Source organism: Chroicocephalus ridibundus, chromosome 1, assembly GCF_963924245.1.
Source record: "Chroicocephalus ridibundus chromosome 1, bChrRid1.1, whole genome shotgun sequence".
NCBI lineage: Eukaryota > Metazoa > Chordata > Aves > Charadriiformes > Laridae > Chroicocephalus > Chroicocephalus ridibundus.
This window is the reverse complement of record NC_086284.1, coordinates 153,090,915-153,111,957: the sequence shown is the minus strand read 5'-3', so window position 1 is coordinate 153,111,957 and position 21,043 is coordinate 153,090,915. Positions and strand designations below refer to the sequence as shown.

The following is a 21,043-nucleotide window of genomic DNA, read 5'->3' as shown; positions in this document are numbered from 1 at the left end:
CTCTCCGTCTGCAGGTCTCTTTACAGGACCGAGTTTATTGTGGATTAATGCGGATTTAGGGTTTGTGAAGCCCCTGATTTGTGCGGCAGCCAGATGTGGCCGGGTGGGCCTGACGGACACCCCTCCCTGCAGAGCACCGCTCCTGGCTTTTCTCCCCTCGAGTCTTGCCTTAACAGAATAAACCCCGATGCCTACAGCCGGCGCGCTTACGGGGGCGGAGGGGACCTTGCAGGAGGTGCAGCTGTGATTTATAGTGCCGCATCAGGCTGGCAGCGGGATGCTGCCCGGCTGGAAGTGAGAGATGGCTCCTCTCACAGCTGCTCCGCTGCTGGTTGGATCCTCCGCCCTCAGAGCTCCGTTTGCTTTTGCTGCCCTGTTTTCCTCTGCTGTGCCCAGCACACGGCTGAAGAAGTTGGGAGGCAGAGCAGCTGCTCTTCCTGAGGATTTTTCTCTCGCTGTAGGGCCAGGAGCCGCTATCTCTGCCGGGCAGAGCACACGGTGGAATTTGCTTAACCCCGTGTTGGAGACCAGAAACGGGTAGGTGCGCTTGGGGTCTGCTCTGCTGACAAAAAAGCCAAGGAAGCCATTTGCCTTCCAAGGCTAAAACCATTCCTAGGTCCAGCTCATCCCACTGCGGATCAGCAGCACCGTGGGAAGAAAAGGGCTGTGTTTGCCTCCTAATAAATGGCTAAGACAAACCCCGTGGACAGAAACGGGAGGTTCCGTGGCAAAACTGGGTGCTGCAGGGGGCGTGTGCTGCCTCCCCTGGGGAGCACCGGCATGAGCCCCCTGGGAGCCACAGTGGCCAAGCAGACCCCACCGGGGCTTCGAGGGCAGCTGCGTGGGGGGCCCAGGGAAGCTCCCCTCCTCCTTGCTCCCCGCAGCGAGCTGGGCAACGGGTCTATAAATCACCCTCCCTCCCTGGGCAGCAAGGAGTGTCCCCAGAGGGGTGCCTGGCACTGCCCAAATGGTGCTGCTGGAGCTTCCCTGGGGTCTCCTCCATGCTCCTGTGCAGGACCTGGGCGAGGAGAGATGCGTAGGACATCCCTAGTGAGCACTGAGTGGGAGCAGGCGGTGCAGCCCAGCGAGGGGGCACAAGGAGCCGTTTTCCCCCACGGCCCTGCAGCCGGAGGCTGGGGAGCTGTGCCGCAGGAGTGGGGCAGCCCCGGCTCAGGAGCCGGGGGTGGCTGTGGGGGTCATGCCTTACCCTCACCCCCTCGCAGGGGCCGCTCTCCTCTGGAGACACACCAGAGCATCTCCCCACTATTAGCTGCCATCCAGTTTCACCCCCCCAGAGTCTCCAGCTCCGCAGCGTGGGTGGGAGGCGAGCTGTTTGCTGCAGGGAGCAGCTGGTGAGCGCTGGAGGGGTGGTGGGTTGGGATGCGATTGGTGGGACCGAAGGATGTCATGCGTGGGACCGAGGGGTGCGATCAGTGGGACCGAAGGATGTGATCGGTGGGACCAAGGGATGCGATCAGTGGGACTGAAGGATGCAATCGGTGGGACCGAAGGACGTGATCTGTGGGACCGAGGAATGCGATCAGTGGGACTGAGGCCGAGGGTCCTCTGCTGGCCCAGCTGAAGCAGCCAGCTGTGCTCGCAGCCCAGCTCTTGCTGCCTGGCAGGTGCCCGGGGAGGAAACCCCGGCATGACAGCGCTGGCAGCTCCGGGAACATCTCGTTTTGCTTTAGCCGGCTGCTCCCCAGCACCAGCTGCACGGAGGGAGAATTCCATCCTCCTGCTGCTCACTGCAGCAGCTCGACGCTGCGGCGTGCAAACGGTGCAAGTGGCTCTGCAGCCTGGTTTTAAGTCAGGGCAAGCCTTCACCCTTATTTTTTGGTTTAAGAAATAATCCTGTTCTCACCCCTGTCCTATTCCCTCCAGGTATAAGCCAGGCATAATTCACATCTTTGCTCTCTCAGTGCAGGTCTCTGTAGGACCATGTTTATTGTGGCCTAACGCACCTGAAATCAAACAGGGTTGGTGTGCGGCAGGGCGATGTGTATTTATATATCCTTTTTAAGCTGAGTAGAGATGCGACTGCAAATCCTTTCCGACAGGGAGGTCACCCTTGAGCGCGGTGCCCCGGGAGGGCAGGCACGGGGAGCTGGGGGAGCCGTGACAGCCGCCGGGGGATGCCCTGAGCCGGTGGCTTCTCCATCTGCAAGCAGCTCCTGACTCCTCAGCCTTGACAGCAGCCCCTTTTCCCTCTGCACTGCCTTCATCTTCCTCGGCTGCTTCTGGCTCTGATAAGGTCACTGCATCTGAAGCCTGGAAACATCTTCACCTCCAGATTTACTTCCAGTACCGCAGTTGTTCCTCTCCTTTTTGCTGTAACACCACCTCCAGGGAGGCAAAACCCGTCACAGCAGGAGCTGTAATGTCCAGAAAGGTCCCCACAAGGACCTGGTTGTGACTGGTGCTGTCCCCTTAGTGTCAGGTGACACTGGTGGCCAAGAGGGGCAGCACCCGTACTGACCCTAGCACACCTGGGGTGCGTTTGTGGGCTCCTGCTCATGGGGGGAAGGGGACAGCCCTGGTGTGAGGACGAAGCTCTTTCCCATTAAAACTGCCCTTTGCAGCAGCTGCTTATGGGTCTAATCCCAGCAGTGGTGGCTGTGGGAGCAGGTGGCTTGGTGGCCCTGGTGAGGGGAGCCCCACAGCTCCACGGGGCCAGCAGGCGCAGAGGCAGCATCGTGGGCAGCGAGTGAGGAGGGTGTGGGCACTTGCCCTGCAGGAGGTGTCAGCTCAGTGTGACGAGCCACACAGCTCTCAGGGAGCCCAGAGGGGTGCAGGGGGCTCCCAAAGTGGCCCACCAGGCAGAGGAGGCCAGGGAAAGGTGCTGCCTTGCTGAGCTGCTCCCTTGGTGTCACCACAGTGTACCCTTGGGTGATGGGGTGGCTACAGAGGGAGATGGTGCAGGGCTCAAGGTGGGACCCTGTTTCCATCTGTAGCCATTGCTGTGGCATCCCTACCCCTGGCACATACCCCCACCGGTGCTGGGACCCCCCACTCTGCCTCAGGGGTGACAGAGCCACTGGCCGTTTGATGCAGCCGGCTGGTTCACAGCACGCACTGCATGGCCAGAGGCTCTTCTTCCCGGAGCTCCCGTAAAACCAGTGGCGCAACAACCAGGAGCGCTTCTTGGCATCCCCGTGAGTTGCTGGTACATCCCTGGCGGCCAGGCCACCGCAGCTGCGTTTGCAGTCCCTCCTCCCGCACCCCTGTCCCCCATCTCTCGGTGGGGAGAGCGGTTTCTGGGATGTAGTATAGGGCTGCGACTAGCACCGAACATGACATGATGAAGCTCAAGTATCTATTTAAAATATGGAATATATTTGGTTTTTAACGAGATGGTATGGAGCAGTTCATACAAAAAAAAAATATGGAAAAATGGGTGCTCCCCATCCATTGTCCATAAAGCTCTGTGAGAAATGGCCCATGCCCACCAGCTGGGAACGCTGGGCTCAGGGCAGGGGGCTGCTTCCCCCATGACAACCAAGGGAAGCTTCACTGAGCAGAGCAGCGCTGCTCCGAGGGGAAAAGTGCCCGTTTCATAGCTGCTTCTGCAGTGAAACTAGCAGGCAGCGGGGAACATGCCCCCTCTTTTGGTGGGATACAGAACTCCTTCCCAGAGGTAAGTCCACATCTGGACCAGAATGTGGATGCTGTGCTAGCAGTGTTAGGAGGGGTCTCCTCGGCAGAGCTGGGGTAGCTGCAACTAACTAGTCAAGCTGTGCTACCTCCCATCATCTGGTTGCGTGTTAAGTTAGTGCAGTTCAGTTTAGGTGCCATGTCCTCCCCCTGGGAGAGGAGCACCCCCAAGACCAGGAGATGCTGCTTCCCTGCTGGGAACCACTAAGGGCCCTGCTGTGCTTAGGCTGCTCTGGTCCCAGGTGCCCAAAATCCCAGTGGCTCCCATGGAGACAGGCAGTGTCCCCTGCCCCTCCTGCTCTCCTAAGGTCAGATCTACCCCGCTGAGCCCTCTGCCTCCTGGGGCAAACTACCCCAGCGTGGCTCCGAGGGCGGCAGGGTGACGACAAAATCAAAGCCATGCCAACGACCTTGGCCATCCCAGCTGTGCGCCGACGGCCAGGAGGAGCAGCTGAGTAGGTGGTGTGCCAGGAGCCAACCCTGCCGATCCTTGCACAGGCCTTTCGCTGCAGGCAGTTGAGGAGGGAGCAGCTTCCACCATCGGCACCACGCTGAACCTCATGGTGAAGGACACAGGGCACACTGCGCTGCATCATTAACACCTCGCGCTCCCCCAGGAGTCACAGTGGGCATCCAAGAAGAGCCTGTGCCTCCATCTCCTCCCCTCCCGCCACTCTGGCCAGCAGCGGCCCCCTCCTTCCCCGGTCTCTGCCGTGTAAGGCGCATTGCTGACAGCATCACCGTTGCAGGCAGTGTCACCATTGCAGGCAGCGTCACTGCAGGAGCAGCCCCAGGGGCAGGAGAAGCAGCATCGGCGAGACAGAGACCTCAGCAGCGCCACCACAGTCTTGGGCATTTTCCTGGGAGATGGGAGAGAAGGCATCAGCTTGCTTACAGTCAGGGTGGCTGCTGGCAGAGGGAAGGGAGCCTGACCCTCACCTCACCTTTCATGGAATGATTAGAGTTGGAAAGGACCTTAAGGATCATGTAGTTCCAACCCCCCCTGCCATGGGCAGGGACACCTCCCACTAGACCAGGCTGCTCAAAGCCCCATCCAGCCTGGCCTTGAACACTTCCAGGGATGGGGCATCCACAGCTTCCCTGGGAAACCTGTTCCAGTGCCTCACCACCCTCCCCGTCTTTCCTCTAGGCCGCCCTTTAAGTACTGAAAGGAGCTATAAGGTCTCCCTTGAGCCTTCTCTTCTCCAGGCTGAACAACCCCGACTCTCTCAGCCTGCCTTCATAGGAGAGGTGCTTTGGATGGGGGAGCAGTGCCTGCAGCAGACCATCAAGAGGAAGGATCACCACGGGCAAACCAAGGGACTGGTTTGGTGCCCATGGGCTGTGACATCGGCCTGTGAGCTAGGAAGCCGCCTGCCTCCCCTGGTCTCACCATGCTCTGCCCCACGCCCTGATTCTGATCCCTCTGCCTCAGAGGCTGCAGCAGGATCAGCTCCTGCCTGCATGTCCCTCCTGCAGCTCCTTCCACAATCCCCCGCCTGTGAACAGGTCACTGTGCCTGCTCTTGGCTCCGCAGGGCAGGGACAGGCAGCTGGGCTGCCTCGCACACTGTGCAAAGGTGCCCGGACCAAATTCCTGCTGGTCCAGCAGGCGGAGAGCTGCCTGCTGCTGCACCCAGCCCAGGCTGCAAGGGCTGGTTACAGGAATCGGGGCTCTTTCATCAGGTGAACGCTGCACACACCCTGAAGAAACCCGGCAATGCCATGATGTCTGAGCTCAAACCCTTCCCAGGTGTCACTAGCGTGACCATTCTCCCACTAGGACCCTGCCTTGGGGAGTCTATGTCTGGGTCCAGCCAGCGGGATGGGCACACGATACACACAACGCAGGGGTGCAAGAGGAGATGCCCATGGTGAAACCCAGACGCGTGCTCTCCCTCCCTCCCGCACCGCCCCGGGGTACCTCGGGGTGAAATGCGTGGCACGTGTCCGGCCGCCGCCGCAGCTTCTGGGAGCGCATCCGTTCACACTTCACTGAAGCGTTATGTGCGAGGCTGTTAAGGACCACTGGCAGCAGCACGCAGGGAAAAGGGGGACAAGCACCACACAGTCCCATGGGACCCTGATGCAAGTCATCTAGGTGTAACTGCACAGCCTGGGGGACAGAGAGGGGAGGACAGGGAATGGGAAGGTTACCCTACATGGGCTGGAGACTTCTCCAAGCGCTAGAAGGTGGCAAAGAATGACCGTCAGCTGAAAGCGTCTGTTGCGGGCAGAGTGATTAACTTCACTGGTAAGAGAGAAGTTGTGAAATATTTATTAAGATAACAAAGTTAGTAGTGAATGCGACAGTGTTTTACGAGATTTGATGCCAGGGTACACTTGATTATTTACTGCATAGAGGCCAGGGTCAGACCAGCTGTCAGGGAGACCCTCCTGTTGAGTCACGAGGTTCGGAAAGGACCCCCTGGCTTTCTAAACTCCTTCTCAGAGAGGAGTCTGGGTGCGGCTGGATCTGATCCTAGTCCCAGACTTGGTCAACGGTTTATGTCTAAAGGATTATATATGCGCAATCAATCCTTGTATCACTTAGCTAAGATTTCAAAGTTTAGCATGCTATCAGTCACTTACTGAGAATCTGTTGTGGCAAAGAATCTCTCAACCTCGAGGGGCAGAACCTTAAGAGAGCGTCCCCACTCAAGAGAAGATGCTGCCGTGCAGGCGAGTTCAAAGGGCTCTTGGGCTGTTCACTATTTATAGACTAAGATAATTGACCTATGGTCATAGTCGCAGTCACAAGGGAACAAGATAGCTAGGTCCCCACTCCAGACAGTGTTTTGACTATGTTGCCAGCCATCCCCCAAAGTTCAAGTGTAACTCATAACAACTCCTGCTGATGGCCATGGCTTGAGCAGGAGCCAGGGCAGGAGGTGGGGGGAAAAGGGGAGAGCACACCACGACAGTGTCCAAAATGTGTGGAGAAAGCTCAGCTTCACAGTGACAAGCTGCACAATGTCATTGCCCTTAGGAGGAACAAGGGATGCGGACCCAGCCAAAATGGGTTGCAGAAACACCTGCAAGCAGCATTGAGGAGCCAGCCCAGCTGCACCCACCCCACCACTGACCCTCTCTCCTGGCCTGTTCCACCCACATCCTCATATGGTGGATCTGACAGCCTGGCCGGTGGAGGCTGGCTTCCTCTTGGGGGACAGGACTGCTACCTCCTCTCCACCACACCTCAGTCTTTCTCACTTCATGTCTCTCTCCCTCACTGTCCCACAGGTCAGGCAATGCCCTCCACCCCATGGCAATTGTCCTGGGAGCAGGTTTTCCACCCTAGCAAACACAGAGATGAAAGGGCCTGTGGAACCATATGTCCCCACTGCGCGTGGAAGGATATATTTGACCTCTTTCACATCCAGCAGGACGGGTGGGAAGACGCTGCAGTCGCAGGTGGCATCTGTGACGAGGAGCAGGAGGTTACTGCCGGTGATCTGCTGTGCCACAAACATCCTGCGAAGAAAAAAGCGTGTGGGAGAAAGCACATCCCTCCTGCAAAGCACATCCCAGCTGCAAAGCCAGAGCAGCTGCCCCTGCACCACCTGGCCCACAGCAAAGAAATCCAAAGGAAACAGAGATCATCAGAAACGGGATGTGAGCAGGAAGGGGGAGAGACACAGCGAGCAGCCATGCGCATGGGGGAGTTGATGTTAGTGCACCTTTGTGTCCTCAGGAAGCTCTGAACTGTCTCAGATTTATAACTCCACATGAGGCACAAAACCCAAAATCAAACCCAAACCCCACCCAACCAACCAAAAAGACCAACCCACAAACAAAACTCAATGCAAGTCCTCCCCAAAGGGACAGCATGTCACAGCAGACGACACCTGAGAAGGCCTGGTTTTATCGAGAGGTGTGCCAATGGCACTCAATGTATAGTTGTGCGTGTGCTTATACAACACAAGGCTGTATGTACTATGCAGTCCTGCAAGGGGCAGAGTTTTGCTAAATTTCACGTCACTTGAGTGAGAAAAAGAGCATGCCAGTAGCATCGCACATCATGTTGGTGTGGTGGGACCGACCAGCTGGTGCTTGGTCTTGCCTACTGCCACCAAAAATGTGCAGTTTCACTTTTGCAGCTACAAGTTTGCCTGTCCCTTCCCTTCCCTGTTGGGCAAGCAGACTACAGAAAGGTCCGATGATGAGCACAGGCACGTGCCCACGAGGATGTGTCGAGATGTAAGCGTTTGCCCGGGGATGTGCACGTCAGGGCTCACGGAAGCACCACTGCCTTGGCGGTGCAGGTGGCCGAGGGCTTGCGTGGGCAGAGCAGAATGAAGGCAGGCACGTGTTTCAGCTGCGTGCAGGGCTTTGGGCATGAGTGCGTGTGCCCATGGACGTGCGGGGGCAGCTCCAACACGTCACTGTGCTCACGGGGCTGCGGCCCCCCGTGACTGTGGGTTTGCGCACCGCCACGTGCAAGTCTACGGCACCCCTGGGCGAGCACGGGGGTGGCACGGGGTGCGTGTCTAAGCGTATGCATGCCGGTGTCACCGCAAAGTGATGTACGTGTCTGGGCATCTCACCAGCCTGTGCCACCCCACCCCACCCCCCGCTTGATGCCTTGCGGGCATTGCCTGCCCTCTGCCAGCGTGGAGCCAGCCAAAGCAAGGCTGAGCTGCCCACGCTGCCCATCCTCCTGCGCCTGCCTGCAGGCTAGGCTGCCACTAGGCAGCCCTGTCTGTCTGTCTGTCTGTCTGCCTGTTGTACAGCCCTGGCAAGGAGCCTGCAGGCTGGGCTGGGGCTGCTGGGGCACAGGGAAGGCTGAGGACGGCGGGCTCGATGTGCCAGGGCTGATGGCAGGGCTGCAACTCTGTACATGGCTCTGTGCACTCCCGGTCCTGCTAACCACCGCTTGGCCAAGGGAGAGGGCTTCTGGATTAGAAATACAGGCTGGTGAGGATGTGCCCGCTGCACCGACCAACCTGACTGCACTGGAGGACCGCCCTGTCTCCCTGGTTATTCACCACCTAGTCTCACCGCCTTCCAGGCTCCAGGGATTTCTGTATTTGCTTTTAGAGGTGTTGAATGTCACACACTGCAGCGAGCAACCATTTCATTAGTATTCCTGGCTGATGGCTGCTTTGGGAGCTTTGACGAGCACATTTTAACCCACGCACAACTTCAGCAACTGGGATAGAGGTCCCCCGTGCACCAATTCACAAGCCAACTTTTTTTGCCCAGGATGGAGCACCCAGCCTATCCTCGCTCCATTGGGAAACACCTGGGCTTGTGAAATGTGACGGGGAAAGGCTGCATGCCCCAGCGGGCCACTGGCTAATGCTCCACAGAGCCTGTGTCAGGGCGTGTGTCTCTCCTGAATATAAAAGATGCACGAGAGATGTGCCCAGGACCCAGAGACTGCAACTACCCCTGTAACTACAAAGGAGCTGAGCAGGGCTCAGTGGCTGCTGCTGACAGCGCTGGCGAGCTGCTGCCTCAACCCCTTATACCATAAGGCAGTGAATCAAGCAGGAGAGGCAGGAGACATGGGGTTTATCATAGAATAGAATCATAGAATCATGTAGGTTGGAAAAGACCCTTAAGTTGAACTGTAAACTTAGCACTGCCAAGTCTACCACTAAACCACGTCTCTAAGTGCCACATCGACACATCTTCTAAATACCTCCAGGGATGGTGACTCAACCACTTCCATGGGCAGCCTGTTCCAATGCTTAATAACCCTTTCAGTGAAGAAATTTTTCCTAATATCCATTCTAAACCTCCCCTGGCAGTTTCCTCTCGTCCGATCACTTGTTACTTGGGAGAAGAGACCGACCCCCATCTGGCTACAGCCTCCTTTCAGGTAGTTGTAGAGGGCGATAAGGTCTCCCCTCAGCCTCCTTTTCTCCAGTTCCCTCAGCTGCTCCTCATAAGACTTGTTCTCCAGACCCCTCACCAGCTTTGTTGCCCTTCTCTGAACACGCTCCAGCACCTCACTGTCTTTCTTGTGGTGAGGGGCCCAAAACGGAACACAGTACTTGAGGTAGGGCCTCACCAGTGCTGAGGACAGGGGGACAGTCACTTCCCTGGTCCTGCTGGTCACACTATTCCTGATATAAAGTAAAAAGTCTCGTCACCCTGAGAATACTCAGCCCTGCTCCGGCTCCCACCACTCAGGGGATTGCTGTAACTACCACAATACAAAATATCCAGGATGGAAACCTCTGCCAGTTTTCCCGGGGGGGGGCGGGTGGGTGCCGGTCTCCAGTGAGGAGAAGGCACTGCAGCAAGGAGGGGTCAGCCCCAGGCTGCATTCATGGCGGAGATCTCTGCAGCAACAGCTTAACACACAAACAGGTGAGTTTGGGGCACTCAGCTCCTCCGGATCCACCCAGAGCTTATTGCACCTGCAAAATACCTTGTCGTCACCAAATCTGCAATCTCTTCTTCTCAAACAATGTTTGGCAAGGCCTGGGTTTCCTGAAGTCATGCTGACTGGCTCAAGCTGTTTTCCTAACCTTTAAGTCTTTCCTGCAGTTGGTCCAAGACTGAAGTCCGACTAGGTAGGACTGGGGTTGCTTTTTTTAAGAGGGATTCTTGTCAGATCTGTTTGGACGCCTCACATTAGGGAAAGCTGGACCAGTGGAAATTCATCCTTCTGTCACCTTTCTGCACATGACTGCTGAGGGAGCTATGCAACCGCTAAACACGGCCTCTTTTCACAATGACTTTTCTGTTAGTTTGGACAGTTCATTCTCTTAAAATGAAAATGGAAAATAAAAAAGTGGACTTGTGTTTTCATGTCTTTCAGTTTAACACTTCTTCTTTTCCACCCCCCCCCCATTTTTGTTTTTTTTTCTGTAGAAAAACAGAAAAGAGGGAAAATACAAAAAGGAAAAGGAAAGCCGAAAGCATTGCAAAAAGGAAAATTTTCTAAGGAGAAAGCTTTTGCCAGAAATGTGATAAAACAGAAAAAGTTCCTTTCTGAAATCTGTGGAATGGAAATATATATATATTTTTTGAAACACTCTTTCCCTCGTCCTACAGCCACCTCTGCTTATTAACAGATGGTTTTAATTTTTTTTCTCATGTATCAATAAGTTGTAAGTTGGTCTTCTCTCCCCCTTGTTGTCCAGCGTGGCTGTTTAGCTCTGCTCTCTGGCCAGAGCTGCAGCTGTGGCAGTGGCCATGCGATGGCCACAGTGGCAGGCGACTCTTCTCAGGTGGGTGCCATCACCAATGGGCTCTGCGACAAGGCTCACGTGCCGTCATGGCCTGGGGAGCCCCCAAATGAAAGGAAAGCCACAATTCTTACTTTTGGCAATCTCCGCACTCGATCAGTCCGTTGGTTTCCTTGATGGCCGGCTCGTACACGAAAACAGGGTACTCGGTGTCGCAGGGCTGCAAGGTGTCGTGCTTCTTGTGCTTGTGAGCTGTGATGGTAAGGAGACAAGGTGAGAAACAAAGGGCAGAGGACCATATAGGAGCGGTCTGCACTGAGATGGAAGCATTTAAGACTGGCGATGTAGGTTGGAGGGGCAGCCCTGCGTCCTCCCTCCCCGACAGTGTAAGAGCAGGTGCCTACTGGAGAAGAAGGGGAAGGAGATGCTGCAGAAAGCAGCCAGGCAGTGATGTCTGCTCCCACTAGGTGGTGTGGGAAAACCAGCCTATGTAAGAAATGCACCCAATATTCCCACTTGTCTCCCTGAAGACAGGTTGCATCCTGCCCTGCTGAAGCCACAGCCATGGGGCTGCAGTGGCCACAGCTCCCCAGGGACCCTGGCGGCCAGTCAGGCAGGGGCGTTTGGGCACTGGTACCCCTGTGTTCAAAGGAGGGGGGGTCTACCAAACCAGCAGCATCAATAAAGTCCCTCCTGCCTAATCCAGCCCTGGTTCACCCACTTTTTTAAACGTTCAAAGCTGTGACTGGGCTGGTCCTCAGTGGCTGTGCTGAGGGATCTGCCCCTGCAGGGACCCTGTGTGTCTGTAGTGGGGTTCTCCATCAACTGCTGATCCTTCCTGATCCTCCCCTCTGACATTTCAGGGTGAGCCCATAGTGGGCAAATTGAGGGGTTGAAAGCATGTCACATTAAAAAGAAAACATTGCCAGCAAACAGATCTGGCCTGAGACCGCAGGAAGGCAGGTGATGGCTCTCGAGGACCAGCGGAGACCTGGCTAATGCGTGGCAGTGGCTCCTGGAGGGGGCCATCCACCGCAGAGGCAGGGAGCAGCTGCTCCATCACTCATCAGTCACACTCTGTGAGACTCCCAAACTAATTTGGGGATGAGGGGGAGCTGAACCGCCTTTCTGAGCCTCCCTTGAGAAGCAAGGGCATCCTTTCTAGGAGTTCAGCAAATCCTGCCTTGCCTGAAACTACTACCTTGGGCCCTTCTGGCAATTATTTTCTGCAGTCAGAGGTAGCAAAGCCAGCTCCTGCCTCTGCAAGACACTGGGGAATGTCACCGATGGAAATGTGAGGCTTTGTTGCTAGGGGAGAGGTGGTTGCGGCTCAGCCAACAACAAGTATGAGAAATGGTTTCTACATCAGCTTTGGGTCTGAGCACAAAAGCCTGGCTCCGCAGCCCTCCACCCACACGGCGGCTGCAGGCAGCCCTGCCGGGGGAAAACGGGCAAGGAAGAGAGTCCTTCCGATGTGGAGGACGATCAGCTTATCCCTTGCAGCAGCAGAGCCGAAGATTTACAGAAAAATGCAGCAACGCGGGTTTTAATCTGTAAATGTATGGTAAGAAGGCACCAAGAGGGCATCCATGATTCTGATGGGTAATTTGCATGACTGTGAAAACCCTCACTGAGAGCTACGGTCTCCTCCCTCCTGACACTGCCAGAGCACACAGAAAGAGGCAGGCACCACCCCGCAGAGCTTACCGTCTAAACAATGTGGATTACGTGAGAGAGAGAAAAGCCGGATGATTTTCTCTGATTTTTCTCTCCACCATGACGATCCAGCGACACAAGACATCCATTAAGAGCCAGGAGCTGCAGTGCAATCTCCCCTCTATTGCCTGTCCCAGGTGAATATAACGGGTACTCAGACACCTCCCTGCAGTACAGAGTCCCTGATAGTTGTGCCTTGTGCTTTTCTTCCGAACTCTCAAAAAATGTCACTCACAAGGCAGCCTCCTACTTAAACCATCCCAGGCTGTGGGACCCACCTTTTGGTGTCATGGTTAGGTTCATTTTGCAGACTCAAAAGCACACAGGGTCCGACTTCAGCATAATGCCTTGTTCTGTATTCACCCTGGATTCACGCTAAATTCATCAACTAAATGCATTCTTTCAGGGCCCAGCAGCCAGGAGCTGCCTGGCTGTGCTCTGTCACCATTCGCCGTCCCTCTGTGCAAGCAGGCGCCGCACCCAAAACCCCACACTGCAGGAGGATGGAAAACCCTCTTCCATTTTTGCTAATGGAGAACACCTCTGACTAGTACCTACCCGCTAGTCACAGGGATGAACACAGTCCTAAGAGGACGTTTGGGATGAGCAGTAGAAGACCCTGTTATTGAGGTGGATTTCAATGGCTTAGGTATTTCTGATGAAACACGCAGAATATCCCCATTGATGCTGTAAGGAGAGAAGCTGCAAATGCTTTCCAGCTCAGACCAGTTCCAGGGCTGGTAACAGTATTCTAGCCAGTGAAGTCCCTGATGGACTAAAGGAGTGTGAGGAACAGAGCGGGAGCCCTTTCCTTCAGCCTTAATTCACTGCACTAGTGGCTGGAAAAACAGCTCCAAACTCTGTAAAACAGGTGGCCAGACCATCATAGTCTGGGCCAGGGACAGACCTTCTTAGGGACATGCTTGTGGCAAGACTACGCATTGGTCCCTCAGCCATGAACTATCAACGTTCTGTTGTGTTACCCCCAGATTTGCAGCACTGAGTGACCAGGGCTGTCACTGCAGCACAGCTGTTGGTGACAGACTGTGCCGGTTCTTGCTCAGAACAACAGCTGTGACGACCACAAAGGTGACTGGATAAAGTTGGGGCACAACTGCTTGCAAGAGTTTAGCGCGTTGCTCACGTCAGGAATGGCAAAAGGTTCTGACACAGCAGAGACTTCACCCAGGTCCTCGTTTCCCCCCCATCTCTAGCAAAGAATGACATTCTCCACTAGCTCCAGCTTCCTGATGTAGTGTCATCAAAGCAGATGGAGTTAAAGCCATATAAAAACCAGTGGTGTGAAGGATGGGGTGCAGGGAGGGGGTGAATCAGAACATCAGCTTGGAAAATATGGGATGGAAGGAGATTTGGCGCCTCCCAGCCTCCGTCCAATCCCCTCCCAGGGCCATTGTGCTGGACTTGGGCTTGGAGAACTGGGGCCTCGAGGGGAAAGGCAACTGAAGAGACTGCAGGAGCCACACACAGGGCAAACCCGCCAGCACTGCTCGCTGGCCTGACCTGCACACATGGGCAAGAGCTGTCTGTTCCTCAGCTCTGGACACAGGACCAGGGAGGCAACACTTAAGCAGTAGTCCCGGGCCAAACTGCGCCGTGGTGGCACTCACAGGAGCAAACAGTGCACCTGGAGGCAAGCGGTGGGAAGTGCACCGGGTTTAGTCCCTTCAGGGACACTTTTGCCACTGGCAGTGTGGGCTAAGGCACGAACAGAAGCTGCATTTCTGTTTGAGCTTTTCACGAACATCTGCAATTTGACTTGCTCTGGGTTAACCTCATCATGTGCACCAAGCTGTATTTTTAAACTCTGCTAAATTGGCACAAGTCCCCCACACAGACCATCTTAAATCAGTTTCTTGGCACAGGCTAAATGAAGAGAAGCCACTTTAAAATCTCCTAACTTCTGCACGGAGGCAAGACCCATGACAGAGATTATGCTTAAGCCTACTGCCACTTAATTTGCTTGGAAGCGGTGCCGCTGCAGCAGTATCGAGGAGTTCAGGGGAGCCCAGTGGCACGTACATCATCAGCAAAACGCTTGGGCTGAGCCTCTGCTTGCACATGCCGGACATCAAAATGTTATCAGCGCTCTGAGAGTCTGGGGGTCAGGGATTAGTAAACAGCCAGAGGAGCTGATAACAAATTGCAAACTTTATAGCAAAGAGTGAGTTAATTCCAGGCCATCGTTGCTACCATCTGCGCTTCCAGAAAGACTTTGTCAGACATTTGGCAACCAATCCTTCTGAGTAGCAAAGGCAGCCGCCACGCTTTGTTATGAACTATACAGCCCAGACTGTGAACTCTTTCCCACCAGCATAAATCATGGATAACTGCACCCAAGTCAGTGGATTTACTCTGGGACTCAAGACACAAAATCTGCCACTTAGTTACAAATACAAAACACAGAATTTAATAAATTATCCTGTAAAATACCCTCTGTGTACATTACCATGCAGTCAAAAAGAAACTTTTCTGAGCTACAGAATTGTAGAAATAGTCCTTTCTAGGCTGCGTGCCTTGGCTGGAAGTATTTTTGGCTTAATTAAAGGCTTTCAAACCTGTGGTGATGTCCATAAAAGCAGAAGCCCTTACAAACAGAGAGAGGAATGAGATGCTGAGAGCAGTGAAAAATCTGTGGAAGCAAACATGTCTTCTCACCACCTCTGAAAAGCAGATTTGCGTGATGAGTGCAGTCTGAATATATCATGCCCATAGTCCAACAGCAAGTCTCACCTTCCCAGAAAGCAAGAGAATTTGGGAAGCAGAAACAGGCGCAGTGCTGCAGAGCCAGAGGTTCACAGTCAGGCAAAGGTGAGCATTAGATCCCCGACCGTTAATTCCTCTGCACATATCCCTGAATAAATGAGTGCTCAATTTCCCCCTCACAAAATGTCTCCTTCTCTCCGTACTTTTTGCATACACCAGCATTGGCAGGCAGTCAAGAAAATGTTAACATCTCTGGCAAAAACCTACAGCCCATTCTTAACAACATGTGCAATCCATTTCTCCCAGCCCCAATAGTATTCTTCCACCCTGCTACTCCCTCCCCCACATATGGACACTCATTTTTTTCAATCCATCGCCACACTCTCTTTCTCTTCCTCTTCTTCATACAGTAAGACACATTCCAACTGTCTCTGTTTCTCTATCTCTGTCTCACACATACGTCTCGCTGGGCAGAGAGCAAATCAACGAATACAAGCTAGATATGGAAGCAGGGAGATACAAACACAGCCACAGTCTGGACTCTGTCTTGGAGGGATTTCTAACTTGCCTGTAGGAGCGGATTTATGAGCTAGAGCATATACTTATCAGTTGAACTGCTTGAAAGTAATTCTGCATTATCCTGGAGCTGGGCTGGTATTCATCAGAAGGAGTTAAGCCATGGGGTGCGGAAAAGAAGACTTAAGTTGCCTCTTAATATCTGAAGTCAATGAGACCCATATAGTTTCTCCTGCAAGAAGGCACAGGTTGGTCTTTGGTTTTGGCATGACAACTGAAATGAAGGGTGCCACCGGGGACCAAAGTGAAGGACGTGCCATGGTACACAGGCTGTGGGCCCACCTATGCCACAGTAACGAGTGATGGTTTTGTCTGTGCCCGCAGTCACTGAGGAGGCTGGTGTGTCCCCTTCTTTTATTCACTTCTCAGTGACAGACCTTCAATCACCAGCTCAGCCAGAGAAAGGAGCAACAGCATCACTTCTTTCTTTGCAGTGCAGGGAAATAGAGACAGGCACTGCCTTGTCCCTGTCACACTTTTCTGCAGGTTCCCCATTGTCCAAAGTCTTTCCCAGCCTGGGATTTCTAGCTAAGTCCTCCTCTTTTCGCTGCTAAGTGGTTGTACTTACAGTGATGGAAGACAGCCTTGGCTGGAAAAGTCGTACGACACACACAGACACACAATGAAGATGGAGCCACGTGACAGTTTCACATGATGGCAGCGCAGCGAAGAGGTGGATTTGCACACAGCAGTCATGGAGGTGATGCAGGAGAGAGATGAAGAAAGCACAAAAGGAAATGGTGATAAGCAGGACAGCAGTGAGAACCCCCCTCTCTTTTTCCTCACATCTCCTCAACAGACTAAATGAAACTGCAGCCGTTTAGCCTCCACAGCGGCTCCCTGCAGGAACACCAGGTCGGTCTGTCCTCCAGAAAGAGCAGTCCCTCCTGCCCTGCCTCAAGGACTGCACTTGCTTATCTGACTCTTCCCCACCCATTTCTGTGTGGGGCACTCCCATTACCCTGATGTGGGTTAAGCCAAAGCCAGGAACACACAGAGGATGGCTGCAACTACTACCGCCATCCCTGGCGATCCCCTTTGGAGGAGGTGAGCGGGAGCTAAACAGTACGCAGACATTGGGCTGTTTCTCTGACCAGAGGGAAATTTTGCTTTCTAAAAATGACTGTTTCCCCATTATTCCAGGAGAGTTCAGTGCAGAAGACTCAGTCCCACAGTTAGCAGGGAAGGTACCCCTGTGTCCGCTAAAAGCACCATTAGTGCTGAATAATTAGCAAGGATGTAATAATGGCACCTACATGGCTGCACAGAGCACTCCTCAACTTTCCCTTCGGGTCGCCTCAGGGCCATTAACATCCCTCCTGCCTGCGGGGCAGGGATGGGATGGGAGAGACTCCCGGGATGTTTTTAGCAGGGCAGGTCATTGGATTTCAGCCCAGACATACCCCTCTGCTGCACTCAGCTGCTGTGCAGTACCATGTGCCATCATCTTCTCTCTTCCAGAGGGTCCAGTGGGCAAGTGAAGACCCTCGATGTGTTATGGAACCTTACAGGTTTCTGGCTAGCTTCTGGGACCCCTGCTAGGCTCCGGAGAACCTGCTGCTCCAGCCCTGCTCTGTCCTGTCCTGTAGGCCACCCTCAAGAAAGAGTGGAAGGGAGTCTTTCCAACTGAAGGGCTTTGCAGCTGATGGTCTCTCTCATCCCACTGCATGTAGGGTGGGGTTCCTTGGAAAGAAGAGCCTCCCCCGACCCTGGCAGTTACCCAGAGGAATGCAAGCAGCGTGCTCCAAGCCGCACACACCTCACCCTGACCCCTCCAGTGCTGTGGCAGCATGAAATGGGGGTGAGAGTCAGGGGAGATGGGGTGGTGGCGGGACCTGGAAGCTGGATTCCAGCGTCCGCGGAGGGAGAGGTGGTGGGGCAGATGGCAGGCTCCTCGTGCAAGGCCAGGCTTCCCCATCCAGCTTCTTCTGCCACCAGTGGCTGTAACACTCATGTGCTATGGGGCGGCTGGACTCTTGTGTACTCACCATCTGCCAAGTTGTCTGAGTGCCAGAAGCTACTCATGTTAAACTCCAAAAGGAAGCTGTCAAAAGAGCAAGAACAGAGGATGCTTTTTCAGCAGCCTGGAAGGATGCAGGTGTCAAGGAGATGGCCCCATCACCCGGCGAGTATCAGTTCTAAAATGTTTACTATGAATTTGCTGGCAGTGGAAGTCTGAGGGTTTTTTTTTTTTCAATTTTGTTTTTCTTTCCTCTCCGCATGATGAGAGTGTAGCTTTGTAGCATGGGATCTGGACTGTGGAGTAACTGAATGGGCTTTTACCTGAAGTACATACTGTGCGGGGGCCTTGCCAGTGAAGGAAGGACTGAGTATGGCAGCCCCCGAAGCTGGGAGGGGATTCAGTCACTGTGAGACCCACTCGAGGAGCAGGCATGGATGGCCATGAGGGAGCCCATACTCAGGCTACATGGACATCACATTGAATTATTCTGAATTACGCTCAAGCCCTAGGAGCTGGATCTTTTCCACACCTTGCCTTTTGCACACCCGGCAAGCCGAGCAGCATCACTTTCATCCTAATTTGAACTTGAACTCCGATTCCCCCCAGCAGTTTGAGGTGAGCTTGAATTCAGAGCTTGATTCAAGGCCTCCCCTCTCTCCTCCTTTGCCTGTCGTTCAGACCTGAGCTCCCTGGCTTCCTTCCTTCAACCTTTGCCCCCGGCAAAGCGAAGGTGCGCATTCGCTCATCACGGGCAAAGGAGACAGGCAAGAGGACTTAGCATCAAGGATCCGCATGGGGCCCCGGGAGACCCGAGTCCTATTTCTGACTCTGCCACTTTGTACTGAGTGACTTCAGGTAAATCCCAGACCCACTCTGGGCCTCTGCCTCTCTGTTTGCAAAATGGGAATAGTAATAGCTTTCTGTCTCCCAGGAGCGAGGCGCTGAGCTGAATGTCAGGAGAAGGCTGAGAGCAACGCCCTACGCGGGGGCCTCCGCTTGCAGCTTTCTCAGCTCTCACCCCCGTTGGTCTGAGCCTCCCAAACACCCCCATCTTTTGGTACTCACATGAGGAAATCACTTATCAGCCATTTCACTGCAGCTAGAAAGGCATAAATAGGCTGGAGAACAAAAGAAGAAATGAGAAATACCATAAGGACCTGGTCAGAGAGTTCATAATTGTTATGCAGGACCCCAGGTTTCAGACCAATTCCCTCCACTGATCAGAGCTCTTGAAGACAGGCTGGAAATTCGAGGCCTGGGCATCACTGGTAAATGTTCAAAATGCATCAAAAGCCAGCAGAACTGCCTCGCTACTAATAATATCTTCTCACCCGCTCCCCATCAGGGTCAGGGAGTTTATCACAAATGTATGAAGGACTTTGAAGATGTAATTGCTTGATGATTTCTCTCCAGTATGGACGACCTTGAGAGCTCACAGCAGGAGAGAAACACAGCTAAATGGGACACCACCAGTTTAGGATGCTTTTATATTCTGATAGCAAGTGGTGTTTCTGGGACAAGCTACAGCATTGCCCAGGATTTAGTATTATCTGCCACTGATTGATTATGCTTAACTGTGCTTTCATCCAGCTTTTCCTCAAGATGGCATGACTTCTATCATCTTCCTGCTTTTCAGCTACAAATTGGAAATCCAGCATTGTCCCAGGGACAGTTCATCTGCAGAGGATCCTGCTGCTTCCTTTCTTCGTGGTAACCATGTCTAATTTTCATCTCTCCCTCTCATAATCATGCCCATACCCTCAAACCCAAAACAGATGCAGCATTCACAGGACACAAGATAATGTTCCATTACTGCTAGCTGACATACCTTCAACCAAAATAAGTCAGCAAATAGTAAAATGTATAGATGGTTGGGAATTTGACTGATTTTTCCTTTGAATGGTACATACAAAAAATGGACTTTTCTTCATTTCCTTTTGGAGGGTTTTGCTAAGAGCAGAAAGGGAGAGATGAAGGCTGAATGCTCACCCTTTTATTCTCTTCCCAATTCACCTGGTTCTTGGCAGTCCATATTTTGTTACATTTCTTTCAGACATCAAAATTCTTGAGGATATGATCAAGCAAATATTTTCACTGCAATCAAAATATTTTATCTATCCAGCTTAAGTATAGCTATTGCCAAAACTGAGAGAGTGTTAAAAAATATAACACATTATTAGAAAGTAGGATTTTGTTGAAAATTCTTTTACTGGAGAAAGCTGACCACGTTATGCTGTACTATGTACTTCCAGCACACCACATTTTAAAGTATAAAAACCCCCCCATCATAAGAGCAATAAACACACCCCTGCTTAGGGTTGCTTCAGCTAGTTTGAAGTGGCCTGAGTGTTGAGTAATTAGTTCTGCCTAGTCAAGGCCAGGTTAGGAAGGTAGAGCGGGATTATTAGCTTGTATCTGACTAAAGAGAGGTTGCATCTGGGTACTGGCAAAACTGTACACTGCGATAGCTCGTGCCCTGGGCTATCAGCGTTTCTCAGCAGCGTTAACCCCCTCTCCCTGTTACTCCAAGCCCACTCATGCTTCCCTGAGAGGCTGGCAGCTTTCTCCCAGATGCTCTGTTCTCTGACAGTGCAACTCTCCTTTTTTGAGCTGCTGACTGAAACCATGCCCTGTAAAAGCATTTCTGTTCATTTCAGCAGTAAGCTGGTTCCTCAGCTTTTAGAAGCAGCTTGGCATAGTCTAGTTCTTGTCCTTTCCCTGGTCCTTCCAATTTTCCGTCAGATCCCATACGCCAATAGAGGGCCAAATCGGAAGGCACTGTCAGTGGCCATCACTGCCTCAGAAATCTGCCTTAGATGAGTCTGGACATTCCCATCACTTGAAAGCAAACAGCTGCTAAGCTCTTTCGGGGAACGTGCTACATCAAGGTGTTGGAGACGTCCTAGGAGAAAGCCTCCACAGCCAAGCCTAGACAGATACGTACGCTGAGCAGAGGCCGGGCACCACTGTGGTGGTGGTAGGGTACTTTGCACATTGCTTGATAATCATACATGGTCACCCTGCAATCAAAACAAAACCAGCAAGCAGTCAAAACCAAGCAATGCAACTGCCTAGAGGACACACACATCAGCGTGCACCACTTATTCTAAAAAAAATCCTGTATGGAAGAACTAAAGCAGTGGCCTGCTTACGTGCGTCTTTGCTGTTTGGCCAGTGCTGGATTTCGCAAAGTGAGCAATACAGGCTCCAGATTAATGTAAGTGGGTCAGCGCAGGAGGAAAGATGGCCCTAACTTCAGATGGTGA

The 21,043-nt window shown here is 53.2% G+C and overlaps 1 protein-coding gene across 1 annotated transcript in view; it reads right to left on the bottom strand.

Annotated features, from left to right (window-relative positions):
• Nucleotides 1-4,364: 4,364 nt before the first annotated feature.
• CACNA2D4 (calcium voltage-gated channel auxiliary subunit alpha2delta 4) overlaps nt 4,365-21,043 on the bottom strand; it is a 132,559-nt gene continuing 115,880 nt past the window's right edge. The window contains exons 32-38 of the mRNA XM_063318533.1: nt 20,722-20,797; nt 18,843-18,895; nt 17,803-17,858; nt 10,933-11,050; nt 7,015-7,127; nt 5,578-5,660; nt 4,365-4,514 (exon numbers count right to left, since the gene is read on the bottom strand). Coding sequence (XP_063174603.1) covers nt 4,428-4,514; nt 5,578-5,660; nt 7,015-7,127; nt 10,933-11,050; nt 17,803-17,858; nt 18,843-18,895; nt 20,722-20,797 — 586 coding nt within the window. The 3' untranslated portion in view covers nt 4,365-4,427. The remainder of the gene's footprint in view (nt 4,515-5,577; nt 5,661-7,014; nt 7,128-10,932; nt 11,051-17,802; nt 17,859-18,842; nt 18,896-20,721; nt 20,798-21,043) is intronic.